At 40.6% G+C, this 20,822-nt stretch overlaps 5 protein-coding genes across 5 annotated transcripts in view; 3 read left to right on the plus strand and 2 right to left on the minus strand.

Annotated features, from left to right (window-relative positions):
* Nucleotides 1-1,786: 1,786 nt before the first annotated feature.
* LOC134655043 (dolichyl-diphosphooligosaccharide--protein glycosyltransferase subunit DAD1) lies at nt 1,787-2,349 on the minus strand. The gene is made up of 2 exons (XM_063510500.1): nt 2,074-2,349; nt 1,787-1,971 (listed from the first exon to the last, which is right to left on the minus strand). Exons 1-2 carry the CDS (start codon nt 2,279-2,281, stop codon nt 1,841-1,843), a joined length of 339 nt encoding a protein of 112 aa, XP_063366570.1. The 5' UTR covers nt 2,282-2,349; the 3' UTR covers nt 1,787-1,840.
* A 105-nt stretch (nt 2,350-2,454) lies between these two features.
* LOC134655184 (proteasome subunit beta type-1) lies at nt 2,455-3,366 on the plus strand. The gene has a single exon (XM_063510635.1). The coding sequence runs from the start codon at nt 2,575-2,577 to the stop codon at nt 3,271-3,273; it is 699 nt and encodes a 232-aa protein (XP_063366705.1). The 5' UTR covers nt 2,455-2,574; the 3' UTR covers nt 3,274-3,366.
* Nucleotides 3,367-3,452: 86 nt separating this feature from the next.
* LOC134655183 (trafficking protein particle complex subunit 11) lies at nt 3,453-6,935 on the minus strand. The gene has a single exon (XM_063510634.1). It carries the CDS (start codon nt 6,778-6,780, stop codon nt 3,469-3,471), a length of 3,312 nt encoding a protein of 1,103 aa, XP_063366704.1. The 5' UTR covers nt 6,781-6,935; the 3' UTR covers nt 3,453-3,468.
* A 250-nt stretch (nt 6,936-7,185) lies between these two features.
* On the plus strand, nt 7,186-8,283 carry LOC134655185 (SAP30-binding protein). The gene has a single exon (XM_063510636.1). It carries the CDS (start codon nt 7,283-7,285, stop codon nt 8,138-8,140), a length of 858 nt encoding a protein of 285 aa, XP_063366706.1. The 5' UTR covers nt 7,186-7,282; the 3' UTR covers nt 8,141-8,283.
* Nucleotides 8,284-8,904: 621 nt separating this feature from the next.
* Nucleotides 8,905-20,822, plus strand: part of LOC134655320 (zinc finger TRAF-type-containing protein 1-B) — a 12,803-nt gene continuing 885 nt past the window's right edge. Inside the window, exons 1-6 of the mRNA XM_063510771.1 lie at nt 8,905-9,323; nt 11,145-11,383; nt 16,575-16,756; nt 19,397-19,463; nt 20,134-20,345; nt 20,425-20,462. Of these exons, the coding sequence (XP_063366841.1) occupies nt 9,111-9,323; nt 11,145-11,383; nt 16,575-16,756; nt 19,397-19,463; nt 20,134-20,345; nt 20,425-20,462 (951 nt within the window). The 5' untranslated portion in view covers nt 8,905-9,110. The remainder of the gene's footprint in view (nt 9,324-11,144; nt 11,384-16,574; nt 16,757-19,396; nt 19,464-20,133; nt 20,346-20,424; nt 20,463-20,822) is intronic.

Consider the following 20,822-nt stretch of genomic DNA (forward strand, 5'->3'; position numbering starts at 1 on the left):
CCATGGGACCAATATGAAAATCGTGAAAGAAACAAACCTACTCCTGTCCTGGGCCCATCTGTTTCAGGCCCTTAAGATTTTCATTCGATTTTTTTCTCGATTATGTGGTTAGTCCTACATGGAAATTTATATAGTATGAGTATGACCATCACCACCACATTTACCACATTCTTGACATTCACAATCAAAACCCCAAACTCACCAAGTATTTATTTAAGTTTTTTGTGGCAGCAGGGGCCCCTTTCTTAAAAGCTTGTAACTTGTAATACAAGTGGAAGTCCCTTTCTAACAAAAGGTGTCAAAAAGTGACATCGGCTTGTATTTCAAGTTACAAGGTTTTGAGAAACGGGCCCCAGATAGTGCAGTGTCTACAAGCAAGATGTTGCACTGTCCTACTCCAACATGTCTCCACTTACTGCTTTACCTTGACATGTCAAACTAAATGTTGTTGTGGTTAAAAATGTTGGGCCACTTAATAGAGGCTCCGAACTAATACCATTTTTAACAAATCTTTGGACTTGATGTTGAATAGTTTTAGTATTAACAGTTTTTTAAATTATAGACTATTTTTTAATCCTGGGTTTTGTATGGAACTAATTTCAATTAATAACTGAAGTAATACACTTTTTTTACAAATCATTCTTGTAATCAATTGTAATATTGTTAAATGTATCTATATAAAACCCAGTATTAAAGTTAAATATGTATGTTATTAACTTACGTCACCTTTTTTTTAGTCCAATTGGACATAATTTAACTATCCCATATGTCCTAAGCTTATATCCTGCAAAAAAACTAGGTTTTCGAAATACTATCTATAAGATATATGTTCCAAATTCTCTCAGTTTGTATAATAGCAGATTGATTTATAATTATAGATTATTTAGTAAGTACTTAAAATTTTCGGCATTCATTTACAGCTAGCCCTTTGATTTATTTACAATTATCTTTAAGGAATATTGTTTGAATAATTATTGTAAAATTGATTCAAGACTAGTCAAAGAATAAAAATAAAAATAATTCAAATGAACTTGTTTATTGCTACCTTCCAATTCGTTCCCAGTCTGTTCCATTCAACCTCTTACAAATATGACTAATTAACAAGTTAATCTGATGCCCTGATAAGAAGCATGCATGAACTGTAGGGGGCAGCACAAGAGCCCCTTGTTTATTCGAGAAAAGTGTAAATGTCAAGTTTAATTTTCCGATTTAGGCCACAAGATGGCAGACCCTTCAACATGCATGGTCCCTGTAGGCTAGTAGTTGTTTGAATATTTAAAAATTATCCAAATGACAAGTTTGACAGACATTCCTCTTCTTCTCTTCATGCTTAAACTGCGGAACCAATTTTGATGGAATTGGTGTGGATATAATTTGAAGCTTGGGGAATGACTAAGGACTTGGAACAGTTTATTAATCATCATCATGCAGATGAAGTTGCAGACAGGACAGTCTAACATAAAAATTCCACTTGCAAGTCATTTCCCACTGAATTTAACTTGTGCAGATTGAGCAAGCGCAAAAGTTGCTATGTAAGGTAATGTCAAATATTTTTAATCATGTAAGATATTATATTAGGGATGTACAGTCGACGTCAAAGAGAAATTTACAGCCAAAGTAACAAAAAAATGTTTACACGACCTAAATGCTATGACAATAAAGTCGTGTAAATAATTTTTTGTAACGTTAGTCGTAAAGATCTCTTTGACGTCGACTGTACATACCCAACAAGTAGGGGGCAGCCTATACCTATTACTGAAGTTGTGTTGATGAAAATAAATACATGTTAGAAGTTATAATATGTATTTCTTATTAAATATAAAATTAATTATAAATGAACTTAACCTATGAAGTTGATGACAACAATGTGCAAAACAAGGTGAGCGAATATGAAGTCGGCGAAGCCACGCTCGGCGCTCAGTCCTAGGAATTCATTCTTGTTTTCTGGATTCACCTGGAGCCGCAGGCAGACTGAAAACAGAAAAACAATGGGGTTTAGGTGGATTCGATTGATTGTAATTAACTTACAAACTTGTTACGTTTATGCTAAAAAGCGATGTTGTATGAACTTACCGGCGAGCACGAATGAGCTGACTGTGGAAATGAAGCCGCTCAAGAAGGAATTGAACGGGAATGTGCCGACTAGGCAGCAGTACACGAACTGAATCACAGCGGTCAAGAAAATGTACAGTAGGTAGGCGTCGATGATTTTCAGCTTCTTAGATGTCTTGGTTGTGTACTCTTGGTACAATTTGGGAATCACGGACATAAGAGAGGTCATTTTCTTGGATTTTTTAACTAATTTGTAAATAAAGTCGGCTTTTTCAATAAACTACATACACGTCATCCACAAATAGACAAATGAAGTTTTTTTTTAACCTAATGTCAGAAGTTATGTTTGAGACATGTTTATAACCATTGCAAAATAGAAAAAAAGAATTATTTGGTTGGTAACACTGCATTATATGTCAAATATGCAATAGCTTCTTGTGCGTGAATTTGTGCATGTCATCGAATTAAACAAAGTTTTGAACTCATTTCAATAGCCCGATTAAATTTTAATTTAAAACAACAATGTTGAACGTCCAAGGCAACTTCCCTGAGTACGCGGTACCCGGCGCCGTGCAGCATCGCTTCGAGCCGTACGCCGACAACGGCGGCAGCGTAGTCGCGATCGCCGGTGATGACTATGCGGTGATCGGAGCGGACACCCGGCTGAGCACGGGCTTCTCCATCTACACGCGCGAGCAGAAGAAGCTGTTCCAGCTGTCGTCGCGCACGGTACTGGGCGCGACGGGCTGCTGGTGCGACACGCTGACGCTCACGAGGCTGCTCGCGGCGCGCATGCAGATGTACGAGCAGGAACACAACAAGCCCATGACGACCCCCGCCGTGGCGCAGATGCTCTCCACCATGCTGTACTACAAACGATTCTTCCCATACTACATCTCTAATGTTTTGGCTGGCTTGGACGGAGAGGGCAAGGGTTGTGTGTACAGTTACGACCCCATTGGGCACTGCGAGCGCTCGAACTACCGCGCCGGCGGCTCTGCGGGCGCTCAGTTGCAGCCCCTGCTTGATAACCAGATTGGTCTGAAGAACATGCAGAATGTAACTGAAGCACCTCTGCCTAAGGAAAAAGCTCTGGCTCTTATCAAGGATGTGTTCATCAGTGCAGCGGAGAGAGACATCTACACTGGAGACAGCATTTATATCCTCATAATCACAGCTAATGGTATTCAAGAGGAGAAATTTGCTCTGCGTAGAGATTAAGCAATTTATATTACTAAATAAACAATAAAGAAAAATTGTATTGTATGCAAACCTTGTGATAGGTATTTTTAAATAAATAACATACATAACAAATAACTGCATTTATTATTTAAATAATAAGGTAACTACAATAAAACTAGATATTTGTTTAATTATTTACATTCCAAAAAAAACGAAAGTAACATCTCATAGATTTTATTTCTTGTACTTAGGCATAACAAATATATTATCAGGAAAAGTTTTGTCAAACATCTCCCGGAGCGCGTCTTGGCCAGGGTGGTCACCGACCAGGGCTGCTTTTAGTCTCGGGGGTGACGTGTTCCCAGCTACCAGTGGGTGGATGTTGTAACACACCTCTACACAATCGCCCGGGGGCACAGTAACTGACAGCTTCCTATAACCCGAGAACATGTAAGCATCAGACCCCTCAACTGTCAGCATGAGCCTCACTGGGCTGCTTGACTTTCCATACAATATGCACTTTAGTGGAACTGAAGTCTGTAGCTCTACTACTTCGGGATATTTGACTTCTACAGCTATGGGACACTCTTCAATAGGCAGGCTGGATAAGGCAGTACTGCTCATCACACAGTGCCCGCTTGTGTTATTTTTCCGCCGCCATTTGATATTATACAACCCCACCCTAGTGGGATGATCTTTGGGCTTGTACTTTGCCTGAATACAGATAGCATCCACAGCCGTATTTTTCTCGGCTACTTCTAAATTACTAATGCATGACTGCAGTTTGCCCTCATCAGCGTATCTGAAGCAATCAACTACTTCTAGCTCCGTATCTACTATCACCAGATCCCAAGGACTTAGGATTTTAACATTAGGCATGACAATCAGAGGGTCATCTATAAAGCACTTAGAGATAGGTTTGAAGTTCATAGCAACGAAGTTTGTAGAAACTTCGAAAGGCTTTACTATGGATATTTTTGTAGTAAAGTCCTTGACACATTCTAGCTTGGAGACTTCTGGAAGATCAATGAAGTACGAGACTTTTATTTGGACTGTGGTTGTGGAAGTTCTGTTAGTCTTCAAGAAGAATGTGCTGGAGTGTGTGGAGGACTTATCAATGCTCCCGGGTGATATCTGGAGAGGCTGCGTCTGAGGTTGTCCCTCTATAAGGCTCAGCTCGGTGACCGTCTCAGGGTTCTGATTATCAGGAGTGCTAAGCAATGAGACTGTGATTTTGACGTCGTAAACGGATGTGTTTTCGTCGTTTGTTATGGTGAAGGTGGAGGGGAACCACTCGCCCTGCAGCGCGGGGCTCTGGTTGCTGACGCTGTTGGACAGGCGGCACTCGCGCGCCACGATGTGGGCGATCGTCGAAGGCACGATGCTATCGAATTCGTAATCAGCTTTAGGACTATGTATGAAATGTAGCAGCTCAGGGTGTATAGCTGTTTCCATGTTCTTATTCTCTTCCATTTTAAAGTTCATGACGATTTTCCGTTTCTTATCATTGTCTAATGCAAACGAAATATTTTTGATCGTAATGTCTGTGCCATTGTCCTTGGAGTTGCATTTGAATTGGCACAAGAACCTCTTTACTTTACCGCCTTCTAGAGTAATGATATTGCCGCCGTCCGTTATGGGAATCTCGATAGTCTCCGTGCGACTCGCAACTGTAACTAACGCTCTCTTGACCTCGAGCGTGGTAGCGTAAGAGAGTCGCACGTAAACTTCGATCTCGATAATTTCGTCCATTTTATATTTTTGCTGGGTGAACTTGGTTTTAACCTCGAAGACGCTGGATATGCTCGCCATGTCGACATTGACGGCAAATGGTTCGCGGTCGGCTGCTGCCTGCCAGAGGTCGGCAGCACGCGCTGCAGCCGCCGCGGGCAGGTCGGGCTCTGCCGAGGGGACGTCCAGATTAAGCACAGCCATGATATTCTTGAATATCCTGTCCTTATCATTGTTTGGCACTTGAATGTGTTTAGACAAGGCTTCAAGAGATAGCTGGACGTAATCTTGCACCACAGCAGAGAGGTACGCGCACTGTAGCGCGCGATTTAGCACGTGCGACGCAAGGAACCACCAGTGCTCACGCCGGTAGTCCCACAGCATGTGGCTGAGCAGCGTCAGCGCCTTGCCGTAGTCTGCGCAGTAGTAGTACTCGTTCGCCATCTCCACCACCAGCTGTTTTCGCATGCGCGGTGAATGGAACGTCTTAAACTGCGAGATAGCACTACCTAGAAAACTGATGACAACTGTAGAGTGGTTGAAGATCCTTTCATTGTATTGCAGTGCCTGTACAGCTGCTTGCTCTCTCTGTGGATCATGAGGGTCGGCACTCAGACGGCCAGGCCGCCATGGCCTCTGCCCGTAAAACTCTACAATACCCTCTAAAGGATCAGGTGCCGGAGGATACTGGGTTACCTCGGCACAAACTGACCGCATTGCCTGTCTCCTCTTCACTGTGAACTGAGCCGCATGCTGGTAATAGAAGCCAGGGTGTTGTGACTGTATTGCTGGAAGCCCTGCACGTATTGCTTCATCAAACAACTCTCCAAAGGCACTGTACTGTCTCGCAATCCATGCATAGTGTTCAAATAGCAGCTCTGTAGGGCCAATTCTATTTTTATACCTCTCAATGTGTGTTTTGAGCTGTGCTATAGCATCTCTTGCCATATTTAAGGCAAATAGTAATTTACAGAGCTTGTAGTTGATGTAGCCCGCTACAGTTCTTACCTCATGCATGTTGGTGTCAACTGCTCTGGTTTCCAGCAGGTTGTTGTAGGCATGGAGATAGTGCTTGTGTGCGGTACTCAGGTCCTGTTTAAGTTCATTCAGGAAGCCTAACTTAAATTGGTGTCTCACAAAAAGATACTGGTGTGTGGTCTTGTTGAGGTGGTCTCGGTGTTGCTTTATGTTTTTTGTTTCATGATGATAATAGTTCTGTGCAATATCGTAGAATGCGTTTTCGAGTCGCACTATGTAGCCCATGAGGTGGTCATTGTGTGGTAGTACAAAAAGTGCCTTTGACTGAATTTCGCAGGCGGCACAAAGGGCCTGCGCGCGCTCGGCGCCCAGCAAGTACTCGGATGGCGGCGGTGTGAGCCCATCCTGCACCACGACCACGGCGACGCGCGTCGCGTGGCCCTCCACGGCCGCGCGGATGCTCTGCACTCGAGACGCGCACTCAATAATCTTCTCGTTCCACTGGGGGTCAGTCCACTCCATGTCATAAAAAATCACGACAACGGAGGGCACGAGAGCCACGCGCTTGTGAATCCAGTTCTTCTTGAGTATGCCCTTAGGGATGTACCATTCGTAAGAGTTCCGCTTTGGCTTGACTACGGGAAATTCGAATGTATTCTGCAACAGCTTGAAGCGCACGGCGGCGCGCTCGGCGCGGCGGTTGTTGCTGAAGGCGTCCCATACGGCCTTGTGCACGGCGTTGTTCACCGTGTCCAGCCCCGAGAGCCCAACCAACGCCAGGGGCTTCAAAATGATCTCGGGCGGAAACTCCGTCGGGTCACTCGGCTGCGTCGCCATCTCGCTGCTGTTGTGTAACTACTATCGACACATTAACTTAGACGATCGCTAGCTATCACTGTTTACACGTCTCACTGGAAGAGTACATTATTTTTCATCAATAATTTCTAATTTCTGCATTCTCCAACACCTCCATCATTCGTCAAAATGACAGTCAGCAGTATTGCGTTCCGTTCTAGATACATACTTCAACTGAAAAAACCGAAACCGCACTGCGACAACTGCCGTGCCGTTACTGAACGAAAACAGTGATCAATCTATTCAATGCAATTCCTAAACGCATTAAAAAAATATCTTGTCAAAGTGTTTGACTTGACGTTCACGTTACCAATGTCCATAGAATTAGAATTATTACAAGTCTGTGCCAATGTCTGAAGAAATGATTTCTATTTCTATTTCTACCATATTTTGCCATGGCATTTTACTATTTTGTTAAAAACCTTCTGTAAAATTGCCTAAATTCATGTCGTCATTGTGTTTTACTATAAAATATTAATTCACCATGACGTCCCAAGCCTTAGCTTCTCTCACTGCGACGTATACTGATTCCGAAGGCGAGGAAGACATCGAGGAGCAGACCCCCGAGAAGGATGAGGCCAGAACTCACTCTGCGCCGCCGAGTCCGCGGCGCGCCACGGACGGCGACGGCCGGGCGTCGGCGCCCATCAGCCCCAAAAAGCAGCTAGTGTCCTACGTCGACGAAACGATGGTGTCGGACGAAGAAGCGCTTTCACCGGCTCCAGGCAGCCAGGACGACATGCGGCGCCTCTCCATGGAGACGGACACGGACGAGGCGGTGCCGCGCTCCGACCCCGACGACTCGCAGGACGGAGCCAGCATCCCCCCCGAGCCCCCGGGCAAGTGCCCCAAGGAACTCCAAGAAACTATTGCCAAGTTCTACAACCGTATGCTCACAGAAGGTCTTGACATGAACCGAATAATCCAGGATAAGAAAAACTTCAGGAATCCAAGTATCTATGAGAAACTCATTCAGTTTTGTGATATCAATGAGCTGGATACAAACTATCCACCTGAAATCTACGACCCTTTGAAATGGGGCAAAGAATCCTACTATGATGAGTTGGCTCGGGTTCAAAAGCTAGAAATGGACAGGAGAGAAAAGGAAAAGAAAGAAAAGCTAGCTAAGATTGATTTCATATCTGGAGTGGCCAAGAAATCAGAGAGTGATGAAGAGAAGAAGCGGAAATCAAAATGGGACCAGGCGGCACCTAATGTAGGATCCAAACCAACCATAAAACAGCCTGGTCTGTTGCAGCAGCCCCTCACTAGCAATGTCACTGGTACCAAGGGCACTGTTATATCTGCTTTTGGATCTTTACCTAAGAAACCCAAAATCTGATTGGATGAATAACTTGAACTGAGCAGTGTGAGGTTAGACTTTTCTGAAGAAATTATACTTTGTATGCAACTGTGGAATTCATTTTTGTAATTCTGTGCTCTATGCTATATCTTATTTATAAGTATTAGACATTAAAATATGAATATAATCAATGTTTTGTTTTTTCCTACTTTAGTACCTTATCATTATCACTAACATTGCATATTGTTCTATGTTATTATGATGTTACTGATATTAAATTTTAAACAGGTTCTCAGGAATTATTTAACTAATAATAATAACTTAATAAGTATTAATTGGTATTAAGTAGTATACAACATTATTTTATCTACATACAAAATCTAGGTCATATAGTGTGTCAAAGGTCTGTTTGATTTCAAACAGAGAGAGAATCATACTATCTTTGTCTTACACACTAATGTACTATCACCAAAAGAAAAGGATGAGTATAGTTTTTTTTTTGTTCCTATTTACTGACAAGATTTGGTTGACCCAGTATATTTTATATACTTGGTCAACCAGATCTTCACAGTAGAAAAAGGCGGCAAATTTGTAAAATGTAGGTGCGAAGGGATATCGTCCCATAGAAAATTTGAATTTCGCGCCTTTTTTACTGACAAGATTTGGTTGACCAGCTATAACTTATAAGCTGCGTTCGCGTGCGTTATGTTGGTCAATATGTTCTATAAGACTATTCATCAGATTCATTTATTCTGGTAAAACCGGTTATCGGTAAAGGTTTCTCAGAACTGCACTATCTGTCAAGTAACGTAAAATGGAACGTTTCGTCGCGTTGCGCAAAAAACACGCAGGGTGGAGGGGGGCGCTATATATACAAACAAAACACGTCAATTTTATATATGTACTTTGCTTTATCTATACAGAGTGCAACGAAACCTTTGTTTGTGTTGTGTTCATCATCTGGCGCAGTTCTCGATTGTTGTGATTAAATCTGTGTTTTCGTCGGGCAATGGCCGAGGCACCCGAGAGCGAGCCCGTGCCCTCCGCGAGCACCGAATCTGAGATCGCAGCCGCCCCTCCTGACGAGAAAGACGAGGAGGGCCCGCTGCCCGAAAAGCGCAGAAAGTTAGATAAAGAGACGAGCGAGAAGCTCGAGCACAGGCTGGGCGGCATCCTGTGCTGCGCGGTCTGCCTCGACCTGCCGCCCGCCGCCGTCTACCAGGTATTCCTAAAACAGCTGATCGCCGCGACAAAGCCATCAGCTGTTTTACCAAAATATTTTCTATTGCATCCTTTCTTTGTTACGTAAGGGCCGGGCTCGCAAAGCGCGCCGTGGCGACGCCTACACGGCGCGCGGCGCGTGTCACCATTTTGTGGCCGTAGAGTAATGTTATGGCGTCATGATCATAAACCTTTGTGAATGTAACGTCGTAGCTGTAGGCGCGCGCGCTGCTGCGCCATTGCCCTTTGTTCCGCCCTTGAAGGGCCAATACAACACTGTAATTAATTACATTTTAATGCATATTGTGTAATTGGGCAAGTAGTTGTGTATTTATTGTTAAGACTGCTAGACTATGTACACAGGTAGATGTAATGGACCTAGCTGTATGGACTCTTGTAGCATTTCATTTGAATAAAGAAATGTTTAAGAGATTTGGCCCTTTTTCATTTAGAAACCCTCCCCTCATCCCTCAGACAAACATCAACAAATATACAAAAAAATATATTTTGAAATTACATTATTTAACATTCCTAGAATTTTATTTCTTTTTATAACACTTCAAGTTCTTGTGAAATTTTCAATATTAATATTATTCAATAACAATGTTTGCAGTCATTATTTTATTACAGTTTCATTTATAAGTGAATATGAGATGAATATTTTTTTTTCTTGAATGTAGTTCAAAATTTTAAAGAAATCTATAAAATCTTTCTAACAGAATATATCATCAGTACTAAAAATATTTTTGACTGACAATTTTGTGACACAGAAAAGTAGAATTCTTCTTTCCTTTATTAAGGGTAACTGAGCATTTCTCAAATAATTTGTACATTTTGATCACATCTTAGATTTCTATAAAAATTGTTCAGCTTCATGTACTTTACCAGCATACCAATTTTTATAGAAATCTAAGATGTGATCGAAATGTACAATTTTTTTGAGAAATGCTCGTATAAGAACACTTTAATCTATTTATTTTCTGTTCCAGAAGTATTCTTCTTATGCATTAGTTTGCTTTCAGGGGCCATGCAATGAAGGTCCGAGGTAGTCGGCAAGAACACATCAGCATTGTTATATGCTAGAAAAGATTAAAACCATCCTATGTCTAAAATCCCATCCTGTTAATCTTTTTGTAACTCAAAGATATTGACAGGATTTTACACATTAGATGGCATATCACATGATTACACACAGTCCATATACTAATTTACAAGCTTTTCACAAAAAAATTACAACATTACACTATTGTTTAACTGCATTTTACTACTAAAGTACAGTTAAATAATTTGGGTTTACCAAGTTTAAATTTAGTAAAACATTTTAGCCACACGATGTTTCTAGTTATAATAAAATTAGAGTGCTTTTCTGATAATTTTAGCCTTTCCATGTACTTGTGCTATTCGAAGTTGGTAATAATTAAAATATGTAAAGCTCAAACTAAGGTCCAAGTTCCTCTACTTAATCTGAAGTCAATCACAAAGTTAACTGTTGTTTAATTTGAATTTTAATTAACGGCTACATACTACATAACATAACATTAGTTGTATTTTCTCACTTGTTCAGCATTGTGGTAGTAAATCATAGCTGAACCATTTCTATGTTCACCTCAATAAAGAGATGGCTGACCTATTTTCTATGACCACTATTGAAAGGGATCTAACAATTAAGAAAATGCAACTTCTGCTAGCATATCCTCTAGCCCTCCAGATGCCTTGTATTTTTTATCGTTTTGACAAATCAAAATTAAATACAATTTAGATTTCTGGGCGGCTAAAGGTGACTTCCAACTGAATCCCTCGCTGAACGTCCTCCCGCCCACAGTGCAGCAACGGGCACCTGATGTGCGCGCCCTGCTTCACGCACCTGCTCGCGGACGCGCGCCTCCGCGACGAGGCGGCCACCTGCCCCAACTGCCGCGTCGAGATCTCCAAGACCTCAGCCTCGAGGAACCTGGCGGTTGAGAAAACGGTGTCCGAGCTGCCTTCGGAGTGCAAGTACTGCGCTCAGGTGTTCCCGAGGCACTCGCTACAGCATCATGAGGAGAAGATCTGTGAGGACAGGTTAGTCATTAGACCTAAGTGACCTTCCTTTACCAACTGCCGTAAGATCTTTCGTTTTAAGAAACCTGGAATTTTATAAAACTAAAATATTGGGCGAAATTCTTTCAAAATAGTAGATGTTGTGGTTAAATGTTTGTTTTGTATGTAAAGTTATCTTACACCACTCCAGGCACTCCATTTTTGATGGTTCTGTGCCTCAAACAGAAACTGTGCCTCAACCAGAGTGTGATTTTATTAGCGCCTGTATTCCACAGAAAATGTGGAGCCTACGTTTTTTTTTTAAATAGTTCTCATCTAATAATAATAGGTCACTTTTGAAATAAAACGCATACATAGTTATCGCAAAAAATGTCTGCGCCTAATATCCTCTATATCTATGTAGGCATGTATGAGGAGACGTTGACCGCATGTAATGTAACGAGATAAGACCACAGCGAGATTTCTGTAAATATATGTATACCTACGTTTCAGTGAATACTACTAACTAGTATTGTGTATAAGATAGCAGCTGTACCTTCGAATTTTTTTCGCGAGGATCCTTATTAATTTGGGACTCGAAATAGCTTTTTTACGTTTCCATTGAATGTTTAGTTTTGGTCTGTAGGCGTAGGTAAAATGGGCCGAAGTAGCTATAGATTGTAGTTGTAGTCTTTCCATTTGCATCTTGCCTTTAGTGATGGGTAGGACATCAATTTAAAATGAGTTTGTATGAGTACCTCATTTTCTAAAATGAGGTGTTACAATGTCTTACTTCAAATGAGGTGAGGTACTAGCATATTTTCAGCGACGACTATTCCATTAATTCCAACGGCGACAAGAATATTTAATGTATATACATATTTATGTATTCATCACTTCCTTTATAAATAAATAAATAGTAACATTTAATTGGAGTGCAATTCTGGAGGTAATAGAAGTTTTAGGAGAAAGATAATTTTAGAATCAAGTAAAATGAATAGAGGAGTGAAGTAAGACATTTTTGCGGTACGAAGTACTGCGACAAATTAACAAAATGAGTGGTACAAATGTGGTGCCTCACGAGTGAGCGACTCAACACTACTTGCCTTTGCATTTTCTTGATTAACTCTTCTTGATCCTGTTCTACATTTTATGATCATGTTCTCCTGATAAAACCACGGACCTAGAGAATAAACTGGATCGAGTACACGGGCCAAAAAGTGTGTCCACATGAGAAGTCAAACCAGAGCCTTGCATCTCGTTCTAATTAGGGTGACCATAAGTCATATGTATGTGGGATATTAGGATAAGTTTAAATGTATAGTTTGGCCAAAATCTTTTCTCATTCGTGCATAGTCAGAGAGAATCATACTGTCTTTTCCCTATGCTAGTATAATTGCCCCAGAAAAGGGATGGATATAGTTTTTTTCTCTTCTGTAAAACGCTTCACACAACCTTACTTAATTTAGTCGTAATTGATTACATTTTCAAATACCGTACCGTACCTCAAAAGGAAAAAACCGGCCAAGTGCGAGTCGGACTCGCGTTCCAAGGGTTCCAAGCCCTAGCGTAGCGTAACAATTTAGGTTTTTTTTACCAAATTATGTTGATTATTGACTAAAATTATCAAATATTAGCACACAATGAAATAAAAACTTACATTTAACTGTGTAAACCGATTAACCGACATCTTACACTATTTTTAATAAAATACCTATCACTATCAATATCATACTCATGGTGTGTTCATATACGTGATGGCTTCCCTTTTGCACACTTCAGCTATTCATTAAGCGTAAGCGTCATCGTACTCATCGTAGATCTGTGATTGCAACAAAATTTTCAAATTGGCCGCCTTTGTCTACAGACGGAAATGTGTGTTCAGTCTATATAGAATCGATTACATATATGTAAATAGTTTGAACCAACGTTTCAGTAATTAAATATTATGTATAAATCACATAAATATGAGTCTGTAATGTTTAAGCCTTTAAGGACTTTGGAATTAAATTTTAACTTTTTTTTACATTAAGTACGTAATAAGAATTCTGCAAGATCGATCCACATCGTGCCGACATCATAGTCACCCTAATGAGTTTGACAATATCGTTTTGTATTTTTATCGTAAAATTGAATAATTGTGACTTACCTGTGAAAAGATATTCCACAATCAGCATAGCTTTCACTTCTACAACCCCTCACACAATCTTTTTTAACCATTTTTTAAAATATTTTACGAATAAACTCTGAGCGGTGCCATTTACGTATTTTGAAAATACACACGAAAAGTTTGGGATACCAATTAATATTCAAAGTTACTACAATTTCTACCATGTTAAATTTAAATGCTTTATTTGTTGTGCGCATGTTTCGTTTAATCAGTTAATAATATTGACATCATAATTATTTACAAATTACTTAAAAGATATCAGAACTGTAATCTGAATATAGCACTAAAATTGTATAAGAAGGTAATTAATTTCAGTAGTATATTGATATGATTTCTACCACAGTGGTATCTTTTTAACATTGGCAACATGTGCGAGTGAGACACAGGGCTCGGGTTTTTCTATCTCAAGTGGACCGTTTTCTCTAGTCTGGTACTAACAACTTTCTGTCTCGGTGATAAGGTTCAAATTAGTATGGCAAAAAAAGTGACAGTTCACTCCAGTTTAAAACATTATAACTTCATGGATGAAACTTACTGAGGGCCTACCGCGAACCACGTTCGACGTGTTACCTCCCTGTCACACTTACGTACGAATTTACAAGTGCGACAGAGAGGCAACACGTCGAACGTGGTTCGCGGTAGGCGCTCTGTTTAGCTTTATACCCCGTTCTCGTTTCTATACCTACAGGGCTATAGTATACCTACCCTACTAGTAAGATTGGACTGTCAGGATCATGGTATAATAATATACTCCGCCTGGTACTCTCTTCCGAGATTCGCGAATGACCTAACTGTCACTTGCCTACGTCCACGGATTTAGAGTTAATAAACTGGATCGAGTACATTGACCAAAAATTGTGTCCACATGAGAAGTCAAACTAGAGCCCTGCATCTCGTTCTAATTAGGGTGACCATAAGACATCTGTATGTGGGATATTAGGATAACATGAAATATATCAGTAGGGTGTGACATTTTCTAAATAAAGTGAAATTTTAAGTAGTCGGGTTTTTTCTTTCATTTGTAGTCGGCCTCTTTAGCACTCACTCATGGTATGTTCATAAAGGTAGGCTTCCCTTTTGTCCACTTCAGCTTTTTTTAAGTGTAAGCGTCATTGAAGATCTGTTTAGCAAATATGACGTTTTTTTTAAAGTTGGTGCCTTTTTTCTATTGACGGAAATGTGTCCTACCTATAAAGAATCGATTGCATATATATAAACAGTTTGACACACCTTTTCCGTAACAAAATATTATGTATAAATGAGAGTCTGTAATGTTTAAGGAGTTAAGCACGTTGGTTTTTAATTTTGGCAATTGAAGGGATGTTTACAAAAACAACATAACTGACTACACTGGTTGACACCTGAAACGATTAACATGTTCTTAAAAAAAATGACAACCGCTCTAATCAGTTATGTTGTTTTTGTAAACATCCCTTCAATTAGGTATTCTATAACAAATCTTAAATTAAACATGCCGAAATAAAGACATACCTATTAAGTTAAACTTACTTTTACATTACCTACGTTAATAATAAGAATTCTGTGAGACCGATTCACAACGTGCCGACATCATAGTCACCCTAATGAGTTTGACAATGTTGTCTTGTATTTTTATAGTAAAATGTAATAATTGTGGCTTTCTTGTGAAACAATATTCCACAATTAGCAATTATTTCACTCCAACAACCTTTAACATAACATTTCTTCACAATATTTAAGAAATTTCGCATTCACGTGTTTTGAAGAAATGTCATCAAGTTGGGGATACCAATTAATATTTAAAGTTACTACAAATCCTACCATACTAAAATTTAGGTTTTTTTTGCTGTGTATGCGCTTGGTTTAATCAATTAATAATATTGGCATCATAATTATTTACAAATTACTTAAAATATATCAGAACTGTAATCTGAATATAACACTAAAATTGTATAAGAAGGTAATTAAATTCAGTAGTTTAATGATATAATTTCTACCACAATGGTATCTTTTTAACATTGGCAACATGTGCGAGTGAGACACAGGGCTCGGGTTTTTCTATCTCAAGTGGACCGTTTTCTCTAGTCTGGTACGAACAACTTTCTGTCTCAGTGATAAGGTTCAAATTAGTATGGCAAAAAAAGTGACAACTCGCTCCAGTTTAAAAAATATAAATATAACTTCATGCCTACGTCATCATGCTGTGTACAGGTTCTCAAACTTTAAAATGTGGGAGAATTTTAACCAACGGTGAAAATTATTTTAACGGCATTAATTTTAAGTTATTCATGTAGAAACATAGTAAAATAAAACAAATCTATACTGCACTTTTCACTCCTACTCTTACAGTTCCGAATAGAGCAGCCAACCATTTTCGTAACAAAACATTAATTACCAAGCTTACGACGTGAAAAGTTTGGAAAACACTGCGACTGCTGACACTGAGCGAGAAGGAAATAACAATTAACACGCGTTCGACAAGGATGACGGTCAGGGACAAAATGGCGGATTGTCAAATGTGACAGCGCTATCCTGTGTTGCCAGTAGTGTAAACAGAATTACCCGAACGTCTGAAATTTCTTTCGTGAATCGGAAGATATTGCTAACGAATAATTAAAAATGACGTGTTATTGTAAAATTTAAGATAAAATACATATAAATGAAATTATAAAATTATAAAGAAATATTTTAACTTGTTAACCATAGATATAATGTACCCATGTAACATGTTATGTTGAAATAAAGTGGCAATGTTATTGTGACGTAGGCAAGTGACACTCTGGGAAGAGAAGACCATGTTTTATTAGACCATGGTCAGGATGAATCAAGGTAGATACAGAATATCGGGTTTATAGTAAATCGGAATACTTAATTTATATAGTTATGTATCTGAGGCAGTGTACTAACAGCAATTTAAATGATTACCTTTGGACCACAGTGGTTTAGACCTTATCTTGTTGAATAAAGCATAAGTAGTCAATAGGCGAGTCCAAACAGACCGAGCTGCTTCCCGCGGCAAATTCCTCGCGAGACGGCTCGTTCTGTGCGGGCCCGACTAACAGTGTCGACGGTGGTGTCCCCCAGGCAGTACAAGTTCTCCCAAGTAGTAGTGGGCGCTCCGCGGCGCTCGTGGGGCGGGCTGGGGCGGCTGGCGCAGGGGCTGTACGCGCTCGCGGCGGCGCTGCGCCCGCGCGGCGCCGGCCCCGCCTCGTGGCCGCGCCCGTCCCCGCCGCCGAGGCGCAAGAGGTACCGGGACGCATCACCAAGCTTGGACTGAACACTGAACGGGGCGTACATTGGCGAAATTGATAAACCACGATATACTGCTTAACAAGATTGAATCTTTCATTGATGTTTTAATTATGATTGTGTTTTGAAATGAGGACAATCGGAATCGTTTCAGAGGTATTTTATGCTGAATCAAAAAACAATGATTTAATCGGCAACAATTTTAGTTGATATGTAGGTAACTATAACGCTGGCACCGATTCTAAACCTTGCAGAGATGAGTTTGCTGCCAATTTAAAGAAAGAGTCATTCTTTAGCTTCCGGTCGAGAATTATAAATATATCTAATATAATATGATATGTCTAGGTTCATGTATGTATCTATATCTATCCATATCGTCTTTAATAATAATAACCCATTAGGTATTTACATCAGTTCTACTTAGTCCCGTAAAAGCGTGAAGAGGTTATTAGCGAGATATTAATACCTTAAAGGCGTCGTCAAACAGGCGCGTTTTCCGGGCGGGGCGTGAGCGGCGCGTGAGCGTTTTATATGTAAAAGCGGCGCGCCCCGCTCGCGCGCCGCCCGGAAAATGCGCCGGTGTGACGAAGCCAACTGTTTTTATATACCGATACTAACATTAAAATACAATTTTATTTAAATTACTTTCTCTAACAGATAGCCGCCCCCTGCATTCTGAACTAGCATACGTATAAGACTTATCAGTGGAAAGTTCAAGTTCGCCAATGTACCTATATACCCGATATGTGTATAATGTATAAATAACATACGTGTAAGGCTCCCTGTACGCTCACTAACGCTAGGGGATGCTTGTCCGCTTGGTGACTGCGTGTCGGTACGCATGGCTCTGTGCTTGATGTCTTGTCTATCTCATGTATCTATGTGAAAGTTGCGTTAAGTTTCCAAAAAGGTGGTCAGGAACACTTCACAGGAAATAAAAGAGAATATCATTTTGGGAATGGAAATTACGACCCCGACGAGAGAAGTTTCTGAATGTTTTCCTAGTGGAAATTTCGCATTTTGGAAACTTTTCGACGGCACATCAGTATTCTCATAACACTTATAATTATGTTTTACTTTATGCAAGAAGGTATCGGTTAAGATTGATTATATATTTATTATAGCCCATCTGACGCAGCACCGACAAAGTGCCGATTTGCCGAAGTGCGACTTTATATTTTAAATTTCCATAGGTTTATTTATGGTGGCTGACTGTGCCACTCTGTCCCTGCAAATATATGTGCAGAATTCAGCTTTGTTCGACTCTACATGACTATTAATGGGGATGCATTTTCTCTCGCTGTAATTATTTATCTGTTCTGTGCTATCGATCGGTCTCTAATTCTAGCATCTAGACTAGATTATAGGTAGCCTGGGTTTGGGTGCGATGACCGACAGACGGCCAAAATCCACGATAACAGGTTTAGACTGGGTCATTAATGCCCGTCTTCTTATTTAATGACGGAACTTTCCTACTACTACTTTACCTACAATCCGCAAAGTTAACTGAATAAGAGTGTCGTAAAATGTCTCATTCTCACTTGCATGTTCATAGTAAGCGTGATAGTAAGTGGCAGCTTGGTATCCGGATACTCGTAGTAAAAATATCTTGATTGTTTTTGAATAGCATTGCTTCGAGACAAGCCTGTAGCATCACTCAATAGTTTGCATATCTGTCGGTAACAGATACAGTAGGCAATTAGGTACTTATCTCTATTTCTGACATGATAATATGCATGCTCATTAATTAAGTACCTATTTAACTTTCCAATGTAAACGTCTCATTTAATAATGACTACCGTTTATTACTGGCATATCGATCAGCAGTGTACCGTATCTTGGGCACGCACGCTGCTCGTCGGCTACATCGAAGATCGTATCCTTTGTCATGCACTTATTAGCGGATGCATTGGAGCGTGACTTCGCTTGGCACTTTAGTCTCGGCTACTAAACGCTCGCTCAGACCGCCATATACATATTAGTTAAAAAGGGGATAACGCAAAATTGTAGATTTTGTACACGTTTTAATCACGAGTAAGTAAGCCATAAAAAATCACACAGAAATTAGACTAAGTACCTACCTATATTTGTAAGGGCAGGAAAGAAAAAAAAACCGCGCGATGGCCTTATCCTCTGTCGCATCATGAGACATTTTCCTACCTACTACCTACTAAAAGTGTAGGTAGGTATACGCCATAACATACTTATTGGGCTCGATAATTCCGCGCCTTTAGGAAATTGTTAAATATAGGTACCTATTGTCATTTGTCACGTTGGATAATCGTGATAGTTGTTGAAATTACGATGCGCCATATCCATACTGATGAAGTTTTGCTTACGTTTATGTAAATGAAGAAGGTCCACGTGTCTGGCGAATGATAAAACATACGCCGAAAGGTTTTCATTGTTATCTAACAGAATTACGTAGATTAGTATCATTATGGGTAGGTATTATTTACGACTTAGTTCACTTCGTAAACCTTTTGAATGGGTGATGATAAGGTCTTTTAACGGTTATTTCTGTCTTCGTCTGTCTGTCGGCGTGTCTTCGTTCGCTTAATTATCCGTCTATCTATTGCATATATCTTCGTTTAGTACCCAGCACACTCACACAACGCAAGTTGAGTTTACTGCGAGGCTATTTCGATTTGTACAAGACACTCAAGACAGTCCTATCGACGACCGGCCTGGCCTAGTGGGTAGTGACCCTTGCCCGTGGCCGCGGTCCTGGGTTCGAATCCCGGTAAGGGCATTTATTCGTGTGATAGCACAGATTTTTGTTCCTGTGTCGTGGTTGTTTCTATGTATTTAAGTATTTGTATATTACATATATCGTTGTGAGTATATACCCACAACACAAGCCTTCTCGAGTTTACCGTGGGGCTTAGTCAATTTGTGTAAAAAAATGTCCTCTAATATTTATTTATATCAGGGATGTTGCGAACATCCGCATCCGCAACCGCGGAACTTCCGCATTATTTTCAACATCCGCATCTGCATCCGCATCCGCATAAAATCGATGCGGAGCTTATGCGGATGCGGATGTCGAACAAATCGGTACAGGAACGTCTTAGCGGCGGCGTAAGTGCTAGGTAATTTTGTCATTTTTCAACCTTTAACGAAATCGTCTAGATCCAGAAAAGTCGGCCAAGTTACTGTTTATTAAATATAACGCACCTATATTCTTGCTCAAATACTAAACTTTTCGTTTTTTTAAATAAAAAAATACTTAAATAAAATGTAGTATTTGACGTTTTTTTAAGTACCTAATCTTGACATCCGCATCCGCATCCGCGGATGTGAGCCTTTAAATATCCGCATCCGCATCCGCGGATGTCAAAAAATCTGCATCCGTAACATCCCTGATTTATATGCATGCCCGTGATGTCCCCAGACTGACGGGTTGCCGCTACGCGTCCATCGGGTGCGGCTGGCGCGGGCCGGCGCACGAGGCGCGCGCCCACGAGGCGAGCTGCGCGCACCCCGGGAAGAGTGCCGCGGAAGTGGTTGACGTGCTAGCTGAGAGAGAAAAGGCGGCGAGGGACGCTAACGCGGTCTACACACAAGTCCTTGACTTGCTGTCCTATGAGAAGATCACTATTAATGGTAAGTACCTTATTTTTAGGGTTCCGTACGTCAGTCGGCAAAAACGGAACCCTTATAGAAGCACTTTATTGTCCGTCAGTCGTCCGTCAAGACGCTTTTTCTCAGGAACGCGTGGAGGTATCAATCTGAAATTAATATCAATATGCTGCTACTAAACTGTTTTCCGGACCGATATTACGACCTTCAAAACTTCAAGAAAAGAGCGTACTCTCATCCTCAAGGCCGGCAACGCACTTGAAACCTCTTTGGAGTTGCAGGTCTCTATGGACATGTAATGAGAATGACACAACAACATGTGGCTTGGCATGGGCTAATTGCTTACCATCAGGCGATACGTCTGCTCGTTTGCCTCCTATAATGTACACAATCGTCGAACAGCCGAAAACGAGTGTGTACATACAGCTCCCTTCTCGTCTAATGTCTGGCGCTTCTCCTATTGGATCGGAGCGGTGCTGAGACTCTCGGAGAGGTTCTCGG

The sequence above is a fragment of the Cydia amplana genome, chromosome 16 (genome assembly GCF_948474715.1).
Source record: "Cydia amplana chromosome 16, ilCydAmpl1.1, whole genome shotgun sequence".
Lineage (NCBI taxonomy): Eukaryota > Metazoa > Arthropoda > Insecta > Lepidoptera > Tortricidae > Cydia > Cydia amplana.